This window comes from Vipera ursinii (assembly GCF_947247035.1).
Source record: "Vipera ursinii genome assembly, chromosome: 1".
Classification (NCBI taxonomy): domain Eukaryota; kingdom Metazoa; phylum Chordata; class Lepidosauria; order Squamata; family Viperidae; genus Vipera; species Vipera ursinii.
In genome coordinates this window covers 68376979-68404559 of record NC_139512.1, presented here as the reverse complement: position 1 = coordinate 68404559, position 27581 = coordinate 68376979, and the positions used below count along the sequence as shown (strand labels likewise).

At 41.2% G+C, this 27581-nt stretch overlaps 2 protein-coding genes across 2 annotated transcripts in view; both read right to left on the bottom strand.

The window, feature by feature from the left end:
• STARD9 (StAR related lipid transfer domain containing 9) overlaps nt 1-10688 on the bottom strand; it is a gene marked incomplete at its 5' end in the record, with an annotated part of 105425 nt that extends 94737 nt beyond the window's left edge. Inside the window, 2 exons of the mRNA XM_083355843.1 lie at nt 3316-3385; nt 10642-10688. Coding sequence (XP_083211969.1) covers nt 3316-3385; nt 10642-10688 — 117 coding nt within the window. The remainder of the gene's footprint in view (nt 1-3315; nt 3386-10641) is intronic.
• A 7856-nt stretch (nt 10689-18544) lies between these two features.
• On the bottom strand, nt 18545-27539 carry HAUS2 (HAUS augmin like complex subunit 2). Its single transcript, XM_083369119.1, has 6 exons — nt 27170-27539; nt 23621-23713; nt 22711-22780; nt 20780-20912; nt 19372-19480; nt 18545-18975 (listed from the first exon to the last, which is right to left on the bottom strand). The coding sequence occupies exons 1-6, from the start codon at nt 27329-27331 to the stop codon at nt 18829-18831; spliced, it is 714 nt and encodes a 237-aa protein (XP_083225245.1). The 5' UTR covers nt 27332-27539; the 3' UTR covers nt 18545-18828.
• Nucleotides 27540-27581: the final 42 nt, after the last annotated feature.

Sequence of the window (27581 nt, the reverse complement as noted above, 5' to 3'; positions counted from 1 at the left end):
GATTTGCGCCATTCGGAGAATTTTTTCCTATTCTGCCGCGGCCGCTCGGTTGACTATGACTCGCTCTGAATTTGCCGCCTTCACGACAATTCTTCCTAATCTCTGGTCTTCTGTCAATCCCACCTTCGTCGCCAGTTGTTTGGTTCGAATTGACGAGGACTCAGAGTGGTTAACACTGAACGAGTTTATTGAATACACAAAGTCAACTGTCAACTGTCAAATGTTGCAACCCTTTTATAGAGAAAGCGTTTGAACTGTAACCAATACAAACAGTCTCTTTTCCCGCTCCTTGGTTGTGGCGTCCAATGAATGCACCTTATTTTCCCGCTTTAAACCTTGCAAAGCTGCACTGTGTTTGCAATCTCTTCCATGGCTTATTGCTAACTATTTACATACACAACATACAGAATGGCTCATAAGGATGTTTCTGCGCAGGAGTGACAAATCTGATTATAACTCTAAGGTGATGCCACATTGCTTAAGATCAGCTAGTGTATGTATGTAGCCCATCAGTGTGATGGCTGCCTATGAGAAGCAGTAGGATTTTATTTTTTTATGTATTGCCTAACGCTGGAAGTCGTTAGCCATAATTAAAAGGACCAAGCTAGTTTGAAAAAAAGCTTACACCAGTATGAGAGGATATGAATACAGGAGGAAGTTTCTATTTTGAATAGGCTGGATTCATGGCAAAACATCACGTTTGGAACGCAGCAGCATACTTGGAAGATAAACCTCAAGAACTTAGACTGAACTCTTTCAAGGGAAAAAAACTGAGCTACAAGGGCGCAAAAGGATGCCAAAGAGCAGCTGAGTTTGGATCTCGGACAAGAAAACTTTGAGCACTCCATGTATATGCTAGGCTCCTAGAAATATTGTAGAGCTGAAACTGTTTTCTGACATTGTTGGCATGGGGCAATTCTTTTACTAGAATGTGAGTATTATGAGGCTAGATTCTCGTAGTCAAAGAAGCCAATTATAATATCAAGGATTATTTATGAATACCTGCATTTTAATAGCTGCCTACCGTTAAATTTCACAACAGAATGCTGTGCAGGGAAAGCTTCTAACAGTCATAAGAAACATAAAAATATTATATTTTTAAGAGATATAAACAGCCACAATGCAGACTGATACAGAGAGCTATGAGAACTGGGACAGAAACCAGGGGATCCCTGAGTTCTACTCACAAAGCTAGCTGGGTGATCCTGGGCCACTCATTCTCTCTCAATCCCAGGAAGGATAAAATGGCAAACCATTTCCAAAAAAAACCTGCCAAGAAAACTGCAAAGACTTATTCAGGCAGTTGCCAGGAGTCAGCGTTGACTCAAAGGCACACAAACACACACACACACAGACACATGCACACCTGCATGGAGGCCGATATAACATTCTTGGCACTATCACCTTAAGCTTGCTGAGTGGAAAAAAAGAGAGTAGGGAAAAGAGTTATTTCAAGATTAAAACTATATAATTATGTTCATCAAGCCTTTGTTCTATTAGGTACAGCTAATCTATTTTGGGTTAATAGTCTAAAGATTATTTCAGGTTTACATGGTTGATATCAGCAGAATATGTATAACATCAGCTTCATTGGCAAAAATTAACATTTCTAAGCAATACGCCATCCACATCACAACCTACTGTAAGAAACAGGCAGTTGATCTTCTGAACTTCCTAAAAAGACATGGAACACTACCTACTGTCCTCCTCCTAGAACGGGTGAACTAGCCCAACTCCGGAAAGAATTTAAAACAAGTAAATTACTTATCTAGTTCTTTGATCTCTGCCAAACTGCTTCCTAAGATGTTTTAAACACTAATTATCTTAAGCAAATTGCCTAAAATAATCAGGCAGGCAAGCAGATACAAAGGCTGAGCAAGAAATAGGAAGCATCTGTCCTGTAAAATTCCCACAGTAATCATGGTAACCCTATAATTCACTTATGTGTCTTCGGAGTTGGAAGATATATTGCCAACAGAAACTGATTTTGGCCCATTTTACTTTTTGACTAAGAGAGTACAGTAGCATTCAGGAGTCCCAATGTCTGGAAAAAAACCAGCTCCGTTTCCCATGCCTATAAAGGAAGCCTTCAAGAATCTCCAAAAAGGAAAGGATGCAGCCTCTTATAGCTAGTCAGTCCACAAGGATGTTAGCTGCAATTCAATACACATTTTTGTTAAGTTTCCCAGAAAATAGCTTCTATCATATTAGACTACTATGAACAGCAAAAGTGGGGGGGAGAGGGGGGAAGAGTAAAAAAAAACAATTTTGTAATTTGCTTGTGTGCTTATGTTTACTGTCCTGAAAGAATAAAAGATTACAGCATAGCTGTAATTTTGGGTCTAAAAGGAGGTCAATTTAATATTTATTTTAAGGTTCCAAACATGTTTACTCCTTCTCTATATGGAGCACAGCAGGTCTGCCAAGCTTCTCTCCACCTTTTGCATTTCCTTCCTATTTTATTTTTGACTTACAGATTTTCCATACAATACACAACTGCAATTTTTTTTTTTAAAATGAAGTGACTCTATTACCTCCCTTCCCCCTCATTGTTATGTCTGAGTTCCAGACGGACAATTAAAACTGTTTTAGTGTTTTGTACTAGTTTCTTTTCAGATTCTACTCAGTGCCCAAATTCAGCATTTGAATCTACACACTTTCTAAACAAAATACTACAAAATATTTACTACATTCAGAATTAGCCTTTGGATTTTAAGGTTTTGTGGAAAACGCAGCTAGTGTTTTTATATGAATTCTCCCAAGGAATATCAGTTTAAGAAATAGTCACAGAATATCAAGAATAAATAATAAAGGGGAAAAAATATAGGAATTTGTTTTGAGTTGCACTGCCTGTAAATGACATTTAAGGGTGTTAAACGAACAGACTCTGAATTTTGTGGACAAGTGTGGGAGAAAATGAAACTCGCGTACTTCTTTTCCAAGTAGTTTATATGTTATATTCATATTTTTCCCTTTCCTTCCAGAATTGTTAAATGATATGTGAGATATATTATTTTCTCACCCATAATATATCTCACCCATCAAATTTGCAGACGACACCAAGCTGGCAGGAACAGCCAATACTCCAGAAGATAGGCTTAAGATACAGAAGCTGGCTTTGGAGGCTTAGGAAATATTTAGAGATTCAAAGTGATAGAAAGCAAAAGAAGTACCACTGTATAAAGTCTACCTCTATACCGAACAATATTCTTTCATCTCTACAACACATTGATGGTATTTGATCAGTCATCATATGGCTATTATATTTTGCCAGCTGTAGCAAACTTTCGGATAGTGAATTAACAAAGAACATACCTTTACTTTTTTTACTTTTGCCACTCTGTCTTCAGTTTCTACAATTATTGCTCCTCCCTCTGCATGCTCTCTGGAAATATGAGAACAAACAACAATTAAGGCATAAGATTTTTTTAAAATTAAAACCCAAATATGGCATCTTTAAAATCTCATTTAGAGGAACAGCGCTTGAAAGTACTTGTGGGTTCTTTCCACACATCTCTGCATGTTACATATATGCATATATGTAAAGATCAAAAGTAGCTAGTTAAAAAAAGACAGTCATCAAACTGACTCAGCCTGTTTGTTAGTTCAGTTGGACCAATCCACATTCTAAGGGCAGGAAAAACACTTAAACAATCATAACAGGTGGCTGTATGTTGTAGGTCATCTATGAACCACTTCAGGCTGGTAGAGGCACACCCCTTCCCTTGGGATGCCAAACATTTTCCTTTGCCACTATTCTTATTTGTTTCCTTCCAGCAGAAAGAGCTCACTGCTCGGCAGTGCTTAGCATCTGGGTAGATTACCCTGGTGGCAGTAAAAGATACACAGGACATGTATTTGCAGTTATTTTAAAGCAGGGCATTTTGCAAAGAGAAACTGTGGCTTATACCAGGGGTCCCCAACCCCTGGTCCATGGACCAATACCGGGCTGCAGCATGCCAGCAACCGGTCCACACAAAGAAGCGAAGTCCCATCCGTGGGATGCTGACAGTATACAAAACCACAACCCTCTGGTCCGTGGAAAAACCTCTCTCCATGGAACCGGTCCCTGGTGCCCAAAAAGTTGGGGACCTCTAGCTTATACTTCTCATTCTGACAGCCAGTTTGGTATAGGCATGAAAGGTTAAAACTAGAGAGATTGGGGGCTCTAGTCCTATCTTTGCTACAAAGCCAGATGGGTGATTTGGGACCAGTCACACACTCTCTCAATTCTAGGAGAAAGATATGGCAAGCTACTTCCAAAAATGCTGCCAGGAAAACTGCAAGGACTTAACCAAGCAATTCCTAGGAGTCAAGACTGACTGGAAGACACAAAAACATATATCCTCATTAACCCATTTTGAGTCCTTCAGAGATGGGAAAGACCCTGAAGAAATACCAAAGAACAACAAGAAATCACTTCCAAGAGACATGGCAAGTGAGTGCTGTCATATCTCTAGTCAGCAGCAGCTGAGACAAAGCTGAAGAGAAGACAAGTAAAGGTTGTGTTCTTCTCTGCTGCCCTTCATCAGTTTCTCTTCCACACAAAATGCTAACATAAATCCAGGAGCAGGTTTTGACACATCGCTTTGACACTGTGCCTGTCAAATCCTTGCTCTTTCTCAACCCTTATTAAGTAGAATTGCTGGTGGGTGCAATATGCGCTTTATATGCCCAGTAATGAGAAAGCAAATTTTATGCTAGCAGAAAGACTTACTCTAAATCAGGGCTTACTCTAAATCAGGGCTTTTCAACCAGTGGTACGGGTACCACCTGTGATACATTGGTACCTGGCAAGTGGTACGCAACCATCCTAGAAAAGTGGTAGCGGGGGAGGAGAATGAGCTGAAACTGTGGCAGCACCACACATGTCTGAGTGAGAGACGGCTGGAGCTGCAGGGCTGTGAGGGCTCAGCGCTGATCCCAGCGCTTCTGCTGAGCTCAGAAGAAGCGCCGATCAGCTGGAATGTTGCAGTATCTCCAGGGTTTTGTGATTTACATTCAGATGCTTGGCAACTGATTCATATTTATGACGGTCACAGTGTCCCAGGGTCATGTGAAGTGACCAAAACCTGCTGCAACCACCCAGCAGATGGTGGGGGGGATAAAGACCAACACCCCCCCGACCCCCACTGCCAATCCTCAACAGAAATGCTCACAACAATGAAAACCTCGGACAGGAGGAAGAGCACCGCCAGGCGAGCAGGCAGGGAGGGCACATTTTTCCAGTGCTATTGTAACTTTGAACAGTCATTAAGCAAACTGTTGTAAGTCGAAGACTACCTGTACTTCATCACTTTTTTCTTTTCTTTTTTTGGTCATCAAGTTTTTGACACCTTGTTAAGTTGACTGGTGGTACTCTGATGTTGCCATATCCTAAAAGTGGTACAATGGGTGAAAAGGTTGAAAAGCCCTGCTCTAAATGAACTCTAAGACTCAATCCTTCACTTATATTCATTAATTTACATTATTTCAAGTTTCTTAAAATCCTTTTAGTCCTGATGAAGTGTCAGGTTCTTCATGACTATGAGCTTGGCCACTTGTTTGTTAGATCCATGTCTTGCCAGGAGACGACAAGTGGTTGGGTTCTGCCAATGATGAACTCTTCCCTTGAGAGAGAAGGTTATCCCTCCATCTCTTAAGCAGGAGTTAGTTAGCACCTCTCCGAAAAAACCATCACTAGACCAGCCCTACTAGGCAATTCATTCAATATTCAACTTTTCCTTTTTGGGAAAGGTTGTTGAGAAGGTGGCCACCAAGAGCCTCAGAGAATCCTGGAGAAAGCAGATTATCTGGACCATGTTGAGTTTAGTTTTCAGACCTGGGCATGGTACTGAACCAGCACTGGTCGTGCTTTGGATGACCTCTGATGTGAACAGGGGGAGGAGGAAGGGGTGGTACATAGATTCTTGTTCTTCTTGATGGCTTTCAGTATAATCAACCATTGTAACCTCCAGCACCAACTATAGGGATTGTGGGTGGGCAGCAATGTATCGTTCTCCTCCTTCCTCTGGTGCCAATTCCAGTTGGTGTTGATCAGGAGTGAAAATTTAGATCATGTTGCTGCTGCTGCTGCTGCAAAGCTCGTAAGTGTGAAACATAGTCATAGGTCACTTTTTTCAGCACCGTTGTAACTTTGAACAGTCACTATATGAACTATAAGTCGAAGAGTAACAATACATTTTTTCTGCCACCCAATGTTCTGTGTATATTGTGCACAGCAAAATCTTTCCACCTTTCTTACTAATACACCCTATTATCATTCTGTCAGACTTCACTAGACATGGCAATGCCAATTCTTCACAAAGTCTACCCCACATTCAGTAAGAATAGTTGAAACTTCAGAGATTTGGCATAAAGATCCAAGCTGCTTTATTGCAGGCAACAAAAAAGACATGTCTGTCTGTCTCTCGCCGGGGTAGTGCAAAGCACAAGAATCAAACCCTTAAATTCTAAGCTACTTCCTCCCACCCTTTCACGTCAAGAGACTTTTTTGTTCTTTTCCCAACCCCGAGAGTTAGAAATATCTCTTTAATGTTTTCATAATGTTTTCCATAAGTTTCACGTAGTCTGGAAATTGTTGCTTCCCTCTTTACCAGCTTCAGTCTTTATGCGTTCACACAAGCTAATACATAAACCATATGTATTATGTTCGCCACTGTTGCAAACATAAACCATAGTTTACAGATCAATCCCAGATGTTTCACTTAGGCAGAAATTATGGCTGGGTTCTCATAACTAGCTAAGTTGTAATGTGGCTTGTTTTATGTGGCCTTCTGTGAATCTTCCCATCAAGATTTATAAAATATATAATCCATTTCAGTGTGCTGTAGAGACCCAGCCAACTGTAATTTAGTCAGTAAACCAGAAGTAAGCAATTCATTGTTTTTTTCAAACTTGGCAGCTGTCAGATGTGTGGACTTCAACTCCCAGAATTCCCCAACTAGAATGGTGTAAACACTTACATGAGCACAGCTGCAGATTTAGGACTTTTTCTATAAAGAAGCTTCAAGATAATAATAATAATAATAATAATAATAATAATAATAATAATAATAATAATAATAACAACAACAACAATAATAATAATAAACCTTTATTGTCAAAGTACAACATGTGTACACTGAGATTAGCTGAGCCTCCCCCCCCCCGTGCTCTCTTCCCCCAACACACAGTGACAACAAACCCTCCATCCCACCACACTATGTGAACCAACTACACCACACACCGGCCTTTTCTTTATTTTTATTTGTTTATTCTCCTTAAGAAAGCTTAAGGCAGTCCATGCAGTAAGTGAAAGTATAAGAACCTAGAAAGCTGCACTGCTTAGGTTCTGCACATAAAAATGAACAAAAATTAGTATTTTAAGATGTTTCTTTGTTTCTGCCAATTAAAGCTTAACTGCCTTATAATGTCAACATAACAGTGCAAGGCTGAGAAAGTATCTTGCCGATAACAGTGAAAAAGTATTTATAATGGCCAAGTGTCAAAACATGATGTAGTCATTGAGCTGCACCCAAAACAAAGATCTGAAAGTACACAGACTGCATCTGTTTTGCTTTGTTATTCCCTCTCTTCTCCAGAAAAGGGATTATATTATTTGTCACACAGATTTTTATACAACTCCAAAGTTTTCTTTCTCCTATCCTCCCCCAAACTCCACAACACACATGCTCTTAATTATTTTATTATACACACATGCTTGTACAGCAGGCATCACCAATGTTTATGTGAACTGAATTTGCAGTACTATAATTTTGTAAATCAAAATTATGGCTCAGTGGGTTAGGACGCTGAGCTTGTCGATCGGAAGGTCGGCAGTTTGGCGGGTCGAATCCCGAGTGCCGCATAACAGAGTGAGCGCCTGTTACTCGTCCCAGCTTCTGCCAACCTAGCAGTTCGAAAGCACGTAAAAATGCAAGTAGAAAAATAGGGACCACTCCGGTGGGAAGGTAACAGTGTTCCGTGCGCCTTTGGCGTCTAGTCATGCCGGCCACATGACCACAGAGACGTCCTCGGACAAGCGCTGGCTCTTCGGCTTTGAAACGGAGATGAGCACCGGCCCCTAGAGTCGGAAACGACTAGCACGCATGTGCGGGGGAACCTTTACCTTTACCTTTAATAGATAAGCATCAGGTTTGAGGATATGTGGAATTACTCAATAATGAAGCTCAAGCCACAAAGCAGGGAAAGAAAATCAGGTAGGAAAATTATAGAGGGTTAAATCAGGGGTCCCCAACCCCAGGTCCGTGGACCTGTATCGGGCTCTGGCATGCTAGCAACTGGGCTGCACAAACAAGCAAAGCCCCATCCGCGAGATGCAGGCAGCATACAAAACCACGCACCCTCTGGTCCACAGAAAAACCTTTCTCCACGGAATCGGTCCCTGGTGCCAAAAAGGTTGGGGACCTCTGGGTTAAATGACTCATCATTGTAAGGTCAACCTCAAATTAGCTACAATTTAAATTGAAAAACAAGGTCTTTCATTATTAAATAAAATAAACAGATGGGATAATTCAGTCTAGTACTGAATCTATCCAGAGGAAGTGAGCGCTAGAACAAAGAATTCTGAAATTGTTCGGTCTGTGGGGGAAAAAAGGTACTCTGAATATTTTGACAATAACAAACTACGGTAGCCTAGATAAGTACTGTATAGGTCAGGGGTAGGCAACCTCGGCTCTTTTATGACTCATGGACTTCAGAGAATGCCGGCTGGTGGCCCCCAGGGGGAGGGCCTTCTCTGTGGGCGCCCCGGCCTTATGGAATGAACTGCCGGTGGAGCTCCGGATGGCACCGGATCTCCGCTCCTTCCGGCGCGGGTTAAAGACCCACCTGTTTGAACAAGCTGGCCTGGCCTGATGGGGAGTTAATTTGGGTTTTTAAATATTTGTATATTTTACTGTTTTATCTTGGGCATTAATTTAATTCTATTTTAACTTTTGTAGTTTTGTACTTTTATTATCTGCCCTGTTCACCGCCCTGAGTCCCTAGGGAGAAGGGCGGTATAAAAATTTAATAAAAACTAAACTAAACTAAAACTAAACTAAACTTCAACTCCCAGAATTCCTGAGCCAGCTTGGCTGGCTCAGGAATTCTGGGAGTTGAAGTCCATGAGTCATAAAAGAGCCGAGGTTGCCTACCCCTGGTATAGGTAATCCTCGATCTATGTCCATAATTGAACCCAACATTTATGTTGCTCAGCAAGACAGTTATTAAGTGAATTTTGGCCCATTTTACCTTTCTTGTCACAGTTAAGTGAATCACTGCAGTTGTTAAGTTAGTAACACTGTTAGTGAACCTTGTTGCTCCACTGACTTTGCGTCAAAAGGTTGAAAAAAGGTGATCACATGACCCCAGGACCATGCAACCATCATATATATGAGTCATTTGCCAAGCATCTGAATTTTGATCAAATGACCATGGGGATGCTGCAATGGTTGTAAGTGTGAAACATGGTCATAAGTCACTTTTTTCAATGCCGTTGTAACTTTGAACAGTCACTACATAACTGTCAAGGGCTATCTGTATTCAAAAATAAGGACAGTACTTATAAAAGCATGGTACTCAGTGACATAAAATTATTAGCAACAAAAATGTACAGAACAGGGCAGAGATGATTGGGAAGTTGATGAGTAGCACCCAGTTTCAAACTGTGACATGATACATATTTCAGAAAACATTCATTCAAGCAAAGGAAGATAGATGGAAGAATCACATTTTCTCATTTTTGAAAATGGAAATAGTCTTTAAGGATCTGTATCTTCACAAATAACAAGGATATTTACTGTATTGTGTCATAAAGTGGAAAACTTTTCATACGTTCCTTGGAAATGCATCTAGTCATTTAGCCTTAAATCATGATAATTAATAATTCTGATTTCAATGACAGATCCCCAAGGATGATATAAGATTGCCTTCACATAACACACTTATAGTTAATTCAGTCATGGTTTACTGTACTCAACCCAATTTTCTGGGTTCACATAACCCATTTGACCACTAATCACACGGTTTGAGTTTACACACAGCACTCATTTGTTTCAGGATACTATAAACACAGTTGAAAAGCATTCCATATAAACAAAACAGAGATTAAATCTTGGGGAAAAATTGTTTTGGTGTATTCAATATTACTAGAAAGCACATGCAGAAAATGCATTGCATTTCTTAAAAGTACCGAAAGAAGAGAATATTTATTTGTAGCTCGGGGTTGAACATTAAATTGTGCTTAGCTGTCACAGCCTTTGCACGTTTTCTTAACCAAAAGCAGGCTTCGCCTTGTTTGGTCACGCTGTGTAGAGTAATTCCCTTTTCTGCACGCTACGCTTTAGGGACAATCTCCCTTCAACAGCAACCGACCTCCTCGCAGTCCAGCGCGACTCTCCTCACTTCCCACGTTGCCAAGCGTGGAGAAGCAAAACGCGCCCCACTTTCATAGTAGCCCAAGCACACTCTTGGAAGGAGCACAAGTGAACGGCGGCTCCTAGGCAAGCTTAGCAAACCTCACGCTCCCTAAAGCTCAGAGGAGAAAGGGTGCAGCTGCGCGGAGCAACCCAAGCCGATCAGTCGGCGCAGGCACGTGTGGACGCACGTCCACGCGTTCGAGGCTTCCCTCTTTCCACTCCAGAGCCGGCGCCTCACCTTTTGCTGAGAGGCCGGACTCGCACAGCTACTTTGACGTTCGCCATGACCACTCGGACCCCGGGGAGAAACGGCGCCGCTTTGGCCGTCCGAGCCCCGGTTCCGCATCACCCCGCTGCTCCTCAGCCGCTGCTCAAGCGCTCCCCGAAGAGCCCCCGGCGAAGGAAGCAGCGCCGCCGACCCCGCCCGGCCGTTCTTTGGATTGGGGCGGGGGGGAGGCCTGCCCGCTTGGCAAGAGCAGAGGAAATGGGGAGGGGCGCCTTGGGCTGCTTGCGCCACAGGCTCTCGTCGTGGCTTCGGCTCCTTTCGGTTTTCGGATGGGCGACAAAGCGGCCCGTTTCTTAGCTCTGAAGCCGAGGAAGAAACGCTTGGGGCGGTTTTACCCGGAGCGGAATGTTTACAGTTTCGGGCTGCTGGATCTCATGACCCACCCTGGAAAATGCACAAAACGACGCGAGGAGCCTGATTCCACCGTGTTTGTCTGTTTGTCGTGGGCTCGCTTGAAGGCTACAACATGGTCGTGACCAGGGGGGCTTTTGCCCAGGTTCACCTGGTGTGCCAGTTGTGACCCTACCTGGACTGAGATGCCTTACGCACAGTCACTCATGCGCTCATGACCTCCCGTTTAGACTACTGCAACGCTCTCTACATGGGGCTGCCCTTGAGGACCACCCGGAGGCTTCAGCTGGTGCAGAATGCAGCCGCTTGTGATGGGGGTCTCCCGATACTCCCATGTAACACCTCTACTCTGCGAGCTGCATTGGCTTCCAGTTGCCTTTTGGGTGAGATTCAAGGTGCTGGTGATGGCCTATAAAGCCCTAAATGGCAAGGGTCCGGGATATTTGAGGGAACACCTGCTGCCGGCATCAAGTTCCCTTCATCCAGTGCATTCCCAAAGACTGCCGGCGGGTAACACCCAGGGGTAGGGTCTTCTCAGTGGGTGCGCCCGCCCTGTGGAACCAGCTGCCTGCGGAGCTTAGGGCTGCCCCCAACTTCCGTTCATTCCGCCGGGACCTGAAGACCTGGCTCTTCGAGCTCTCTGGCCCAGGCTAAGAATTTTTTTAATTTTAATTTTAACTGGGTTTTAATTTTCTCAGGGTTCTATTTAATCTTTTTAAATTTGTTTTAACGTTTGTATTGACTTTCTTTTAAATGCCCTGTAAACCGCCCTGAGTCCTTCAGGAAAGGGCAGTATATAAATCTAAATAAATAAATAAATAAAAATAATGGGGGTGGGAAGAGGACAAGCGGTTGACCTATAGAATAAGAAAGGGGGATGGACAAGCAGTTTGACCGGTTGTTTGGACAGCGAAGTAGGATGTCCCTTGGCTTTGTAAGCGTTCGTTTTACAAAGGCTCTTAAAAGGACGGTGAACATAAACGGTTTGCCTCGCTATCAGATCGAGTACCGGAGACGACTTGTAAGGATGCGAGCGAGCATCAGTGTTCGCTTAGCTTGCGAAGTTATAATGAGGTTTGCTTAGTTTGGGCAAAGCATGTCGTGTGGATTAAGGCCCCTCTTGTCCAGGGAATTTCACCACTCGGGTTAGTCACTGTGCCCCTGACCCAGGGCCCTGGAAAGGGGTGCTAAATCCAATCTAGTTAGGATTTGGCTCAATTGCTACTCCAGAGAAAATCCTCCCTGTATAGGGCTGAGCAACCATGTGAATGGTGATTAATGGCTTAATTTCATGAATGTGGTCAGAAAACTAATCCGTTATTTATAAGATGTCCCGTAGACCATGTCCAATTTTTATCCTCTGCCTGAGTCAATATGACACCCGAAATCACTGTGAGTTGGGCAGCCATATTTTGTTGTTAGCTGCAAAGTCGTGTCCGGCCCATCGTGACCCTGTGGACAATGTTCCTCCAGGCCGTCCTGTCCTCTACCATCTTCTGGAGTCCATTTAAGCTCACACCTACTGCTTTAGTGACTCCATCCAGCCACCTTATTCTCTGTCGTCCCCTTCTCTTGCCCTCAATCTTTCCCAGCATTAGGCTCTTCTCCAGTGAGTCCTTCCTTCTCATTAGGTGGCCAAAGTATTTGAGTTTTAGCTTCAGGATCTGGCCTTCTAAAGAGCAGTCAGGGTTGATCTCCTCTAGGACTGACTGGTTTGATCGCCTTGCAGTCCAAGGGACTTGCAGCAGTCTTCTCCAGCACCATAGTTCAAAGGCTTCAATTCTTTGGCGCTCAGCCTTTCTTATGGTCCAACTTTCACTGCCATACATTGCAACTGGGAAGACCATAGCCTTGACTATACACACTTTTGTTGACAGGGTGATGTCTCTGCTTTTTAGTGTGCTGTCTAGATTTGTCATGGCTTTCCTCCCGAGGAGCAAGCGTCTTTTAATTTCTTGGCTATAAATATGTTAAATAAATATCATTGTTCATTTCTGAAGCTATATTCTAGATAGCTTTATTAGCCATGCATTCCATCAAACAATGCTTGCCTTTTATAATGGTGCGCCTAACATTTATCCATGTTTGTCATATGGATAGTATGTTTCCCCTAGATTACTTTAGATCAACTTTACATAATTACGTTATTGTCTATTAAAATATTATTTTAGAATATGAGTTAGTTCAATTTATTCCAAACCTGTATCAGAAGATGTTCAAATTAAATACTAGACCTAAACTTAAGGGAGCAAAAAATTGCTTAATTTCTAGATAGCAGTAAATTTATAGAAGTCTGTATTTTTTGCTGTCATGTTTTTAATTCTTAAATTAATTGTACTGCTTTTAGTACTCAATGAAATAAAGCCTGTAAACAATCAAAAAGAAAATATAAACGTAGAAGGCAAAAATGCAAATTAAATTTAAATTTAAAAAACTAGCAAACAGTTGTATTTTACAGCTCAGAAATTGACATTACTGCAGACCCTGCAACATGACAGGAATAACACGAAGAACAAGAAGATAGAAATCAAGATCATATCAGGATATTGCCCAGTTTTCCCACTGTGTCAATAAAGAACCAATTTTAGAGTGATATTTGGTTTATTAGTCTTTCCAGGAACACATAACAATATTATTTTGTAATAGTAAACGAGTGATAGAACATGTCATTCATAAATACAGTTCAACCACACATTAACATTTAGTTCTGTAAAATTAGGTTAATATTAATAACTGATAATGCACCTTCAAATTTATTGCATCTATAGTATTAATGGATAGGTGTCTTTTTTGAACATCCACCAAGGTGCTCAATAAACCTATTTTTGTTGTCTTTCAAATAAACAATATATCTGAGGATTGCATAGGATTTTTCCCACTCTTATAAAAGGCTTGTCACTTTTCCTCAATCTGTTTAACTGCTACAGATAGTCCTAAATTAAGGATCATTTGTTCAATGCCAGTTCAAAGTTAATGATGGTGTGGAATGAATGGTGTTTATGCCTGGTTGCAGCAACCCAGCAGTCATGTGATCAAAATTGAGATGCTTGGCTGCAGCAGCAAGAAAAAAAAATGGTGATGATCATCTATGGAGGGCAGCAGCAGCAGAGTGCAGGTGGTCAAAATTAGAGATGGGGATTGCAGATTGGCAGGTAGAGGTTCTCCTGGACTTTCACCTGCTGCTCAAAGAATTGTGGTTAGGAGAGCCTTTGCATAATGTTGTGTAATGCACCACTTGTATCCTTTCTTGGATTGGGAGTCCCTGCACTCAGTCACTCAAGCCCAGGACATCTCATGCTTGGACTATAGCAATGTGCTCTACATGAGGCTACCCTTGAGTATTTGGAAGCATTAGTTGGCACAAACGCAGTTGCACGGACATGCATTCTGGGTGGTCCACGTTAACACTGCTGTTCCACGAACACTGGTTATCGGTTTCCTTCTGAGTCCAGTTCAAGGAGTTTGTTCCTTGAATAATCTTTAAAGCATAGGTCCAGGTTATGTGAGGAGCCATCTCACTCTGATGGGATTAGCCCAGCCCACCCATGCTGGTAGAAGAGGCATGCTACAGACCCCTCTTGGTCAAGGAATTCCAGCTGGCAGGGCCCAAGAGAAGACTGTGTTCTATTAGGACTTTCACCCTTTGAAACCTCATCCCCCACCCCAAGTTGAGATATACAGCAACCCTTTCAGCTTTCCAAAAGGGCACAAAGACCTGGGTTTTGCCAGCTAGCCTGGCCACTAATGGGGGAGTGGCATCTTGGAGATAGTTAATGGACTATGATAAGACTCCACCTCCTCCCCATATGCATCTTGCTCCCTCCCCAGCTTTGTCAATTTTTAAATCAAATTTAAAGTTACTACTATTTTATACTGAGGCTTTATTGAGTGTAAGCCACCTAGAGTCGCCTTTAGGAGAGATGGGTGGCATACAAGTTTGATAGATAAACAGACTTGGTCAGGTTAGCATTCAGGGTCCCTGAAGGAGGATTTCATTTAATTGAGAGGATATAACTATTAGGACCAACCGCTGTTTCTAATTGATTTGAAGCTCAAAAGCAGAAGCCAACTCTTCAAAAAAAATAAAAAATAAGGGAGGGCACATTGGTTTAAGTACTTCACACCTTCTTATATTTGTTAGAAGATGCCAACTACATTTTACACTATAAAATTATTTTGATACTCCCATTAGTTATGATAATTTCTTTAACTGGAGATAATCGTTCTTTTTAAGGTGATTGTGACAGTTTGATTTGCTATTATTTCTGTTTTACGATCTGCTGTTAATACCAAGTTGCACAGATTTATTTAAAACTATTCAGTAAGTAGTCTGTGAAGTTCAAATTAAAGCAGCAGAAATCCAAAGTAAGCATTCCACATGGTAGCCACTTTGAAAGTTAATTACTAATATTAAAAATAATTTTATTTAATAAAAACAGTTCTTTGAAAATCTATTCAGGCTGTTACAGAACAACAAACACAATTGAAAATACAATACACTTTTACCCAGTGCTTTTTTTGTAAAAGAAAAAGGTGCCGGAAGTCGCACATGTCATACAACCCGCTTTGCCTACCCTACAAGGTTCCATCCAAAAAAGGTGCCGGAACTCCGTTCTGAGCGTTCTATGAGAAAAAAAGCCCTGCTTTTACCTAAGAGTATATGATAGCCAAGAATCACAAGCACTGGCTCTTCGGCTTTGAAACAGAGATGAGCACCCGCCCCTAGAGTTGGAAACGGCTAGCATGCATGTGCGGGGAAACCTTTACCTTTTTTAATATAAATTGTGCCCCCTAGTGGCAAATATCAGTATTGCAAAAGGAAGGATTTCTGACATTGCTTTTGCAGCCTGTCATTCGTGGTATTTTATTATTGTGAGTGCAGCCAATCTAATTTATGGTTTGTTCAGGAAACACAACACAGTATTTTTTTCCTGATGATCACTAATATACTTAAAAAAACTGTTTAAAAACTTCCGTTATATTTAACACTTAAAGCTTCTTTCAAATTCAACATAATTCCTGGTGATTTCAGATACATCTTTGTAATTTTCTTTAAAAGAATACAGTCCAGTCTTTTCAAGAAGCTATGTGTATGTTAGCTAATAATTTAGTTTTCAAGGAAAGTTCATTACTTGTAAATTAAATTGTATTTAGGATTTGAGATTGCAATCCCAAACAGGATATGAATGCTATTGAATTTTAGCATAGAAATCCACTTAGTCACAAGCTACCTGTTTACTATTCTCAGTCAGTCTAGATAGGGGTTGAAAACTTAAGTAGGGCCAATTAGGTTAGTACTTGGATAATAGGCTATAAATATACCCGCACTATAAATTAGATTGGAAAGATAAAAACTTGTCCCAGAAAAAGGAGTGGCAATCCACTTCCATACTGTTGCCACATAAAGCACACATATATGTCCAGAACATCACATGTTTACCTTCAAGGGCCTTATTTGCTTCTGCTGAAATATGCTTTGAATTACAGAACTGGAGAATTAAAACCCTAATGCCATATTTGGGTCTTCAGAAACAACAAACAATAGTTTTACCATTATTAAATCAGTCTCTAGTCTAGACTCACAACAATGCTAATCAAACCAAGGTTAAAATAATAATAATAATAATAATAATAATAATAATAATAATAATAATAATAATAATAATAATAATAATAAAGTTGGAAGGAACCTTGGAGGTCATCTAGTCCAACCCCCTGCTCAGGCAGGAAACCCTATACCAGTTCAGACAAGTGGCTGGGCAGTCTCTTCTTAAAAACTTCCAGTGTTGGAGCATTCACCACTTCTGGAGGCAGGTTGTTCCATTGGTTAATTGTTCTAACTGTCAGGAAGTTTCTCCTTAGTTCCAGGTTGCTTCTCTCCTTGACTAGTTTCCATCCATTGCTTCTTGTTCTGCTTTCAGGTGCTTTGGAGAATAGCTTGGCTCCCTCTTCTTTGTGGCGGCCCCTGAGATATTGGAACACTGCTATCATGTCACCCCTCACCCTTCTCTTAGTTAAACTACACATACCCAATTCCAGCAACCGTTCCCTATATGTTTTAGCCTCCAGTCCCAGTGACTTGAGATGTATCCCAGTGACTTAAGAGATGTATCCCAGTGACTTAAGAGATGTAGGATAGCCATCTGTCTGATATGGTTTAATTTGGATTCCTGGACAAAGCAGGGAGTCATATCTATAGACCTATAGTCTTATTTTCCAATTATCTGGAGGTCTAGGCCAGGGGTCAGCAACCTGAAACAGTGAAAGAGCCACTTGGAACCGGTTCCCTCACAAAAGGAAAAACTGGGAGCTGCAAAAAATGTGTGCGCATGCGCGTACATGCGCGCATGCGCAGAACAGGGTTTGACAGAAGAGTGGAGCCAAGGCGAGATATGCACCTACCCTGCATATTTGAATTGATTGGTTGAACTTTTTTAGTCCCACTTTTTTTTTTTTTTTTGGACTGCACATGACAGAGGACCGGGAGCCGCAGGAGACGGCTGAAAGAGCCACATGCGGCTCCGAAGCCGCTGGTTGCAGACCTGTGGTCTAGGCTGAAAGGATAATGCTTAGCATATTCTCAAGTTGTCTTTCGCTGCTTACATTTACTAGAGAGTATCTTCTTATGAAGTAGTATAAAAATAAAGACTCTTGAAAATACCCAAGAAAGCAAACAAATGGCTCATCAAAGAAACCCAGAGTTCTCACTTGAGGCACAAATGACTGGGTTGAAAATTTGGACACATTATACAAAGATCTAGCTCAGACATGTCAAACACAAGGGCCGGGGGTCGCATGCGGCCCGCGAAGCCATCCTGGAAACAGTGAGGGAATGGCCCCCACTGCCTTGGCCCTGGCCCGGAGACCCTCCTTCTGTCAGAGACCCTCAGATATGTCCCACTCCTGCCCAGGCCCCCATAGGCACCCTTGATGCCAATGATGTAGAGCTGGCCACACCCACCCAGTAGGCCATATGCACTCTAGCCATGCCCACCCAGTAGGCCACGCCCACCCTGGCCATACCCACCCGGCCCCCTGAGGGCAACCGCAATGCTGATGCGGCCCTCAGTGAAATTGAGTTTGACACCCCTGATCTAGCTCTTTGGAGAAGGCTATAATGCTGGGAAAGGTGAAAAAAAGAAGACCATGGCCAGCAGCAAGGTGAATGGACTCAGTTACAGCGGTGATGAGTGCACTAGCACCAGCCACCTAGAACTCTTTAAGCATTGTGACTTTTTGTATTATCTGAACCCTTAGACAGCTCATATGTTTAGTTTCCGAAAACCAAATATATTACAAATGCTGGTTTCTAAAAAATCTCAAAAGAGTGGCTGTTGCAGATTTTATAATAAACAACATAGTTCTTGATATACATCACCAACACAATATGAGCAGGAAGGAAGATGCAAGTTAGCAAGTTGACATTTTCACCTACGAGCTCATACTTTGAACTGTTATTGACAGACATCTGGATCAAATAAGCATGAACCCAAAGTTAGCTTTTTAAGTTTGGTTTATTTCCTTGCTAAAAATAACATATATACCTAAAAGAGATGTTATTTAAGACAGTGTTATTACAACCTTTCGTTAAAACATTCCTCAGGCACTTAAGAGAAATTCTGAGTAATTTAATATTTGTCACCAGTTTCCATACAACACTAGTTCCATATATAAATATTCATTTCAGAATCTAGATACAAATAGTTATAAATCTGAAAACAAGAATAAAATACATGTGTATTTTATTAAAAAACTGTTAGCCTTGGAATGGGAAAAGAGAACAATGTATTATCGTATGCTTTTGAAGGAATCTAATCCAGCAATCAGTTGTGTATTTTCAAAGATTCCTTTTTGTTTCTCTCTCCACTCCAAGACTTGTTCTGCCACTTCTTCGATCTCTGTTACCAATAAGTCCATCTTTGCTAATGCACTGCTCTGTAATATAATATGAAAATAAATATTTCAATAGTATTTGGTAAGATTTCAACATCTTGAAAGCTAAAAAAAGCTCAAAGCTACTGTAATTTTACTAGTTTATTTATGCTAGTTTATTCCATGCACTGTTTGAGAATAAGAAAACTAGTAAAAATAATATCTTTTCATTTCAGGAGGACGTATAGTATAAAATGAAGTACTGTAGCAATTTGCATTCCCCCCAAAGCATTTCCCGTATGTTTTTTCAGGTTACAGCTCTATCATGTAGTAGACTGGTACTATATATCGAGACTAAGAAATAAAGATGTTCTTAGTACTACCCAAAAAGCTGAACTTGTAAATTGTCCTTAAGGGAAAAGAAAGTATTAGTGAAATGTTAAAATATTTGCTACTTACCATATTTTTAATGTTTTCAGGCATTTGAGGGATTCTTCTTACAGTAAGAAAGTGGGATTCTAATTTTTCAATAAAAGCTACTGCCAGTGCCAGCAATTGTACCACATCTCTAAAGTACAAGCAAAGATGCATTATTCCATATTCTGTAGTTTGGAAAGCTTTAAGAATCTTTGGATTTTATTTCTAAATTCTCCCCTATTTAAACATGGGATTTAAAAATTATACCAACTTTCTACATAAAGACAATAAACATTGTTAAACCTGAAATATACCCCAGTCAGGACTGAACACCCTATTTTTTTTGCCAAAAAAATCAATATGTCTAAAACCTTAGAAGAAAAATTTTTAAAAAAGTTTTTGTTTCTATTTTTCCAACAAAAGTCTCTGAAGAATCATGTCAGGATATTAATATAAAAGCTTAAAATAATTCTAAATAGCAAAATCTAAGTTAAAACTATTTAAAAAGAGACAAAATGCTTCTATAAATAAGTAAAAATGTGAATAACTAAGTATTCACATACCCTTTTCAAATGTAGAGAAGATTGTCAAACTTCTCAAGGAAAGATCCTCTCCCAAAGCTAAGCCATTAACACCTTCAACAGGGATGGGCCAGAGAATTGGGCCTCTAAGGCAGATCTCAAAACAGAAGAGGGTTGATATAGGCTCAGTAATGGTTTAAAGCAGGGGTGTCAAACTGGCGGCCCACGGACTGGATGTGTCACACACAGGCCACACCCACCCTAGCTTCGCAAAGGGAAAAAAACATCACGATATGATGCAATCGAGTTTGACACCTGTGGTTTAAAGTAATGTGCCCAGACTATTTAGAGCTGTAAAAATGAATACCAACCATATAAGGTGTGCCATGAAATAAACAGCACAATAAATATAAACATACGATGCACTCCAGTGATCCCTTTGATGTGCTCGTAGACTATATTTTCATACTATGTATTTGATTAAATGAGAAATAGATAAAATATATCCAGCACAACCGTAAAATGTAGCTGACAGAAGCTGTCTTCTGATGTTAAAAGTAAGCCTTTGGGTTCCTTATTCAGGAGCTAAGATAAAAATGTGTGTTTTACCAATACTAGCAGATTGTCACTGTGCTACATCATTATCATCATCATCATCATTATTCCCCTGTACAAAGGGAAAGGTAGCAAGAATGAATACAAACTTTACAGGGAAACATGTTTGGCAGAAATGTTAAGAATGCAAGGGTGGGTTGAAAAATAGTGGATTGAATGCAGTCAGTTCAGAGGAGTGAATGGATGTTGAAAGAAGCAAAAACAGCTGTGCATACTATTGCATTTCTGTCCACTTTTATCAGCCCCAAACTCTACTGGACTCTCACAGATTTCACCAATAATAAATAAACATACAAAATTAGGATGATTGATACCTGTGGAAGGCAGCTTCTATAGGCAGACTTTCTCGACACAGTGGTTTAACTAGCCTTTGCCTCAGAGCTCTTTTGTCCTTTAGCACTGCATCCAGGTGCCTGTTCATTGCTTGCAAAGCCTGGCACTTCTGAGCTATGAAAAAGAAAATCTCAAAGTAAAAATGTCTGGTCCATTAACGTACATCATGATTACAGAATATTTGGAGAAAAAACTACATTAGATCATAGTCTTCCCAATATGAATTCTAGCACATGGTCAGGAGACACCTGGATTAATTAAAAAGCAAGTAATAGAGAGAGAAAAGAGGGGAAATAGTTCAGGAAGTACTAGGCTTGCCTGGCAACTGCTGAACAATCTAATTAGTACATTCCAATGTTACTCTGGCTTGATAGTTCAAATTCCGAATACCATCCCAAAATTCTTACAGCAAGTATGACAGAACACACTGGAATTATATTCAACTTCCTAAAAGGACTTTTTCTCATATAATGAAAGTGTCCCTTTTTTCTCCTTTGCAAGTCTTTGCAACCGATTAGTGATATCCTCACAAACTGATCCTCATGGTAGAAAGGAGTGTATTTCAATCCCGCATCCTATATTATTATTTTTATGTATGCTGTTCTTCAAAACAATATTGCCAAGAGGTTTACAACATCCACAAGGCTTCTAAAGGAAGCAATCTCTCTCCCCCCACCCGAGCAGATAATGCTGCATTTTTAAGCACCTTGGCAGACCAGTTTGATCTAATGGATAAGGCATAATTTGAAGCCAGGAGACTGTGGATTTATATATTTAATAGATTTATATGAGTGCCATTACAAATATATGACTGAATGCCTAATATGAAAAATGATAAAAACATATCCCTTGATGGATGGGACTCAGAGCATGCCCTTATATATAATAAAATAAGATGGGTAGAAATAATCAGGGAGAGATGACCCCATAAGCAACTCAGTCCCAAGTCGCAAAGAGCTTTAACTGCCCACACTGTGGATTACACTTTGAAATATACTGATGGCCAATGCAGCCTGTGGAACTGTGATGTCAGATGTGCTGAAAAACAGGTACTGCTAACTGATTGTGCCACCACATTGTGCCACCACTTAAACTTCCAGATGGCCTTCCAGATGCTTGAAATACATGTTGCGGTAGTCCAATCTAAAGATTCCTAGGGTATAAGTGACTGTATGACCCCCTTAAAGCAGAGACATCACCCTGTCAACAAAAGTGTGTATAGTCAAGGCCATGGTCTTCCCAGTTGCAATGTATGGCAGTGAAAGCTGGACCATAAGAAAGGCTGAGCGCCAAAGAATTGAGGCCTTTGAATTGTGGTGCTGGAGAAGACTCCTGCGAGTCCCTTGGACTGCAAGGCGATCAAACCGGTCAGTCCTAGAGGAGATCAACCCTGACTGCTCTTTAGAAGGCCAGATCCTGAAGTTGAAACTCAAGTACTTTGGCCACCTAATGAGAAGGAAGGACTCACTGGAGAAGAGCCTAATGCTGGGAAAGATTGAGGGCAAGAGAAGAAGGGGACGACAGAGAATGAGGTGGCTGGATGGAGTCACTGAAGCAGTAGGCGTGAGCTTAAATGGACCCCAGAAGATGGTAGAGGACAGGAAGGCCTGGAGGAACGTTGTCCATAGGGTCGCGATGGGTCGGACACGACTTCGCAACTAACAACAACAACAAATGACCCCCTTCCTGGGGTACAGACAACAGCTGGATCACTTTGGGCCAGTGACTTTCTCTTAGTCCTAGTTACTTGCAAGCCAGTTCTGAGAATACTGACAACAAAACTGTAAAGCAAATAATACAAAAAGAATTTTCCAATGGTACGAACATACAAAATTAACCCAAAGTCTTATATTACGTCCAATTCCTTAACTACCTTCCTCAAAGGTTAAATAGCAATCTTAACAATACTTACTAAGATAAAATGGATGAGTAATGTCTGCTGTATCTTTTTCCATCTGCAGGGCTTCAATCTCCAAATTAATCTGTAGCAATGAAGCGGTGCCTTTAAAATTTCTGTGCAGTTATTTAAAGTATTTAAAGTAACATGAATTCTGCTAAAATGATGCTCCATTATTTTTACAAAAGTATTTGATATACTGAAATGCAAATGTTTAAATACATCTATTTTTTTTTATTTTTGCATATGCTTTACTTTACTATATACCTCTTCTTTAGAGTTCACTTGTGGCCACAAAGCCTGCAAACCATCCAAAAAGCCTGGAAACCAGCAAAAACCATCATAACCATGGTCAAGTGACTGCAGAATGCAGCAACCAGCCATAAAAGTGAGTTGGTTTCCAAGTGCCCGAAATTTGGTCAGATGACCATGGATGTGTATTGGAGTCATTGGAATTCCAGAATGGGTCATAAGTAGCTTTGGGGAGAGCGGTGGGATCTGTCTTAACTTTAAATTGTCACTAAGCAAGGACTAGTATAAAAAAAGGAAAAAAACCCACTATAGACCGGGGTCCCCAACCCCCGGTCCATGGACCAGTACCGGGCCGTGGCACGTCAGCAGCCAGTCTGCATAAACAAGCAAAGCCCCATCCGTGAGATGCAGGCAGCACACAAAACCGCACCCCCTCCGGTCTGCGGAAAAACCTCTTTTCATGGAACCAGTCCTTGATGCCCAAAAGGTTGGGGACCTCTGTTATACACTTTTTTCTCTCTCTCTGAAAACATCACAGGTATTATAATATTAAAGAAGTTTAAACTGATTTCTCTTCTGGAACAGAAGGTATTGTGACTAATGGAACAAATGTTCACACTTCACATCATTTTTATTAAAATAAGTCTTGTTCTAGTACTAAAATAATATTTACCCGGCTGACTTCAGCTTGGAGATCAGCAATTTGTTCTGCTTCTGAGAAATAAGTAAAACAAGCAGATGGGTTTCTACATATATCCAGGGTCCCCTGCAGAAGAAAAGAAAAAGACAAACCAACTCAAACACTCATGAAGTTTGGAATATTAACTTGTAAATAAAGATCACTTAATTCTGAAACCATTTAAAATTTATAAACTGATTAAACTATCACTTACTAGGAGAGACCGACACACAGAATACATACCTGTATCTTTTTAAGTGTTTTATTCTTTATGTTACTTTGTGTTCCAAAAGTAAAAACTACGGTTGAAAATTACCCTTGTATCTTTTTTTTTTGTTTAGTAATCAATCTTACCCCTTCATGGATTACTGCCTTGTCGTGGCGAAGGGGCTTGCGTAATTCAATGAAGCTGTGAGCTATGCCGTGCAGGGCCACCCAAGACGGACAGGTCATAGCAGAGTTCTGACAAAACGTGATCCACTGGAGAAGGAAATGGCAAACCACTCCAGTATCTTTGCCATGAAAACCCTATGGACAGTACCAAAAGGCAAAACAATATGACGCTGGAAGATGAGCCCCTCAGGTCGGAAGGCGTCCAATATGCTACTGGGGAAGAGCAGAGGGCTAGTACTAGTAGCGCCAGAAAGAATGAAGCGACTAGACCAAAGCCGAAAGGACGCTCAGCTGTGGATGTGTCTGGTGGTGAAAGGAAAGTCCGATGCTGTAAAGACTTTTTCTCCATAGGAACCTGGAATGTAAGATCCATGAATCAAGGAAAGCTGGACGTGGTCAAACAAGAGATGACAAGACTGAACATTAACATCTTAGGAATCAGAGAACTAAAATGGACAGGAATGGGTGAATTTAATTCAGATGACCATCAGGTATACTACTGTGGACAAGAATCCCTCAGAAGAAATGGAGTAGCCTTCATAGTCAATAAAAGAGTAGGAAAAGAAATACTGGGATACAATCCCCAAAATGACAGAATGATCTCAGTTCGAATCCAAGGCAAACCATTCAATATCACAGTAGTCCAAATCTATGCCCCAACCACCGGTGCTGAAGAGGATGAAATTGACCGGTTCTATGAAGCTCTACAGCACCTTATAGCAGGGCTTTTCAACTTTTTCACCCACTGTACCACTTTTAGGATATGGCAACATAAGAGTACCACCAGTCACTTAGCAAGGTGTCAAAAACTTGATGACCAAAAAAAGGAAAAAAGAAAAAAAGTGATGAAGTATAGGTAGCCCTCGACTTACAACAGTTTGCTTAGTGACTGTTCGAAGTTACAATGGCACTGAAAAAAGTGCCCCCCAAGCCACAGCCGAGCGAGGAAATCAACCCTGACTGCTCTTTAGAAGGCCAGATCCTGAAGTTGAAACTCAAATTCTTTGGTCACCTAATGAGAAGGAAGGACTCACTGGAGAAGAGCCTAATGCTGGGAAAGATTGAGGGCAAGAGAAGAAGGGGACAACAGAGAATGAGGTGGATGGATGGAGTCACAGAAGCAGTAGGCGTGAGCTTAAATGGACTCCAGAAGATGATAGAGGACAGGAAGGCCTGGAGGAACGTTGTCCATGGGGTCGTGATGGGTTAGACACAACTTCACAGCTAACAACAACAAAAATCAATCTTAAAAATCTAAAATTCTTTATATACCTCAGAATATCAAGCTTATGCAATAACACACAAAGGTAATTTAACCAAAATATGGGTCTATTATGAACAGGTTATTCTAACAACAATCAAAGGATTCTATTAAAATAGAAGTGGTAACAACAATCAAAGGATTCTATTAAAATAGAAGTGGTTACTAATGAGGAGGGACGCGGTGAATCAGTGGGTTAGGACGCTGAGCTTGTCGATCAGAAGGTCGGCAGTTTGGCGGGTCAAATCCCAAGTGCCGCGTAGCAGAGTGAGCACCTGTTACTCGTCCCAGCTTCTGCCAACCTAGCAGTTCGAAAGCACGTAAAAATGCAAGTAGAAAAATAGGGACCACTGCGGTGGGAAGGTAACAGCGTTCCGTGCGCCTTTGGCGTCTAGTCATGCCGGCCACATGACCACGGAGACGTCCTCGGACAAGCGCTGGCTCTTCGGCTTTGAAACGGAGATGAGCACCGGCCCCTAGAGTCGGAAACGACTAGCATGCATGTGCGGGGGAACCTTTACCTTTACCTTTACTAATGAGGGGCAGAATGCAATTCAAATATTTATGAAAAATACGTTTTACGTATCACTTATCTTTTAAAATATGATGTATTAGGGTGGCGCAACATTATTGAATGAATAAGAAAACTTAGGTGTGCACTTTATATAGTGTTTCCACTCTCCAGACAGCTTGTATGATAAAAGAACAGAAAGTTGGACAAATAGGTTTACAAAATGGACAATTGGAGAAAGGGGAAATAGGGGGGGAGAAATAGGACATACTACCTTTTTATGTTTCTTGGAATGAGTGATAAAAATTACAGCAAAAACTGCAAAAATGTACATAATGTATATGACATTATTTCTTCCAGCATCATTTTTTTCAACTACAATATTTTTCTAACAATCTTTATTTTCAAATGTCATGATAGAAATCTATGAGAACTCATGTGACCTACAAATTAAATTAATCTTAAATTTGAATGGGCTGGATTGAAGCCAATTGCTGGAACCAGAGAATAAATTAGGTAATGTAAATCATTCTAGAGTCTAGACTAGACCATTGAATCTGTCAACATATGAGGAAAGAAAAAGCAAACAATTTACAATATACTACTGTGAAAATAGTCCAAAATAATAAAATTACAACACTCAAGAAGCCAGAATTTAAGGCAATTCGTAGTGGATGCAAAAACGTGAGAACAAACGAAATGACATGTCTTCGTTTTGCCAGACATCTAGAAACCTAGACAGAGGAAAATAGTCTGTTTCTTTCAGAAATTAATTCCTAGTTACTTGACTGTGGCACCAGATCTGACACAAGGGTTACTTACAAACATGTCCGGTTTTTTTTTTCAAAGTAGCTTTTCAAATCATAAGAGCGCTGTATGAAATTCAGTGGAAATTCCCACATAAATCACAGTGGACGTACATATCCCGAAGTATTTACATAATAAATACAGTGTCTAGGGTAGAGGAAGATTCAAATCGCATTTTGTTCCAATCACTGCACTTTTTTTGCGTCACATTTAGTTCATGTGATTCAAAAACATACAGGACCTAGTTACAATAGAGTGGCGTTTACATTCCTGTAGACACGCAGACGTGCCGAAGTTTTTATCACGCTTATTTCGAAACAAAATGACCAAGCGTGCAGCAGAATCAGCGTTAACATCCTAAATCGCGAGAAAGCTGCTTTTCCAAAGTAATTCCGGAAGAAAAAGGCGGGCCGTGCTTAAAGACACCCCCCCTCCCCAAAAAAAACCTTGCAGCACCTACAAATCATGAGAATAAGTAATCTGGGCTTCTTTCATTCTTGGGACTTGTTTGAGCGATCCACACCGCCTCGCAGGCGATTCTTATTTGCAAGGAAAGAACCAGCCACCCCACCTGAGACACCACTCCGGCGGAGAGAGCCCGCGCCAACATCAATCCCGCCGCCGTGGGCTGCACGGGCTCCCAAGGGTTGTTGGAAGAAGCCATGGATAGGCAGCTCCGGGCGGAGCACCCGCGCGCGCCTCCCGGAGACGCCTGGGACGCTCGCGCCGCCATCTTGAGTGCGGCCAAACTGCTCTCCCGCCACTCGAGTCTCTAACCGCCCAGGAAGACCGAAGGAGATTCCTCACACTTCCGCTATGGACCGTCCCGACCACGATCTATCCCAGCGGGGTCCACCAAAGCATTGACTCATCTGTAAGAAGAGTGGCGGCTTTTCCTGCTTAAACGAGGCATCCGGAAGCAAATGGCGACTTTATCGGCCATTTTGATTGTGGCGGAAGGGACTCGGGTACTCTGGGTAATC

Coding starts and splice junctions, on each gene's coding strand:
- HAUS2 (XM_083369119.1), bottom strand. CDS start 27,331: ATGGCGGCGCGAGCGTCCCAGGCGTCTCCGGGAGGCGCGCGCGGGTGC. Junction 20,913..22,710: donor TACTCATCCATTTTATCTTA/GTAAGTATTGTT, acceptor TCTTTTTCATAG/CTCAGAAGTGCCAGGCTTTG. Junction 18,976..19,371: donor CTGAAAACATTAAAAATATG/GTAAGTAGCAAA, acceptor ATTATATTACAG/AGCAGTGCATTAGCAAAGAT.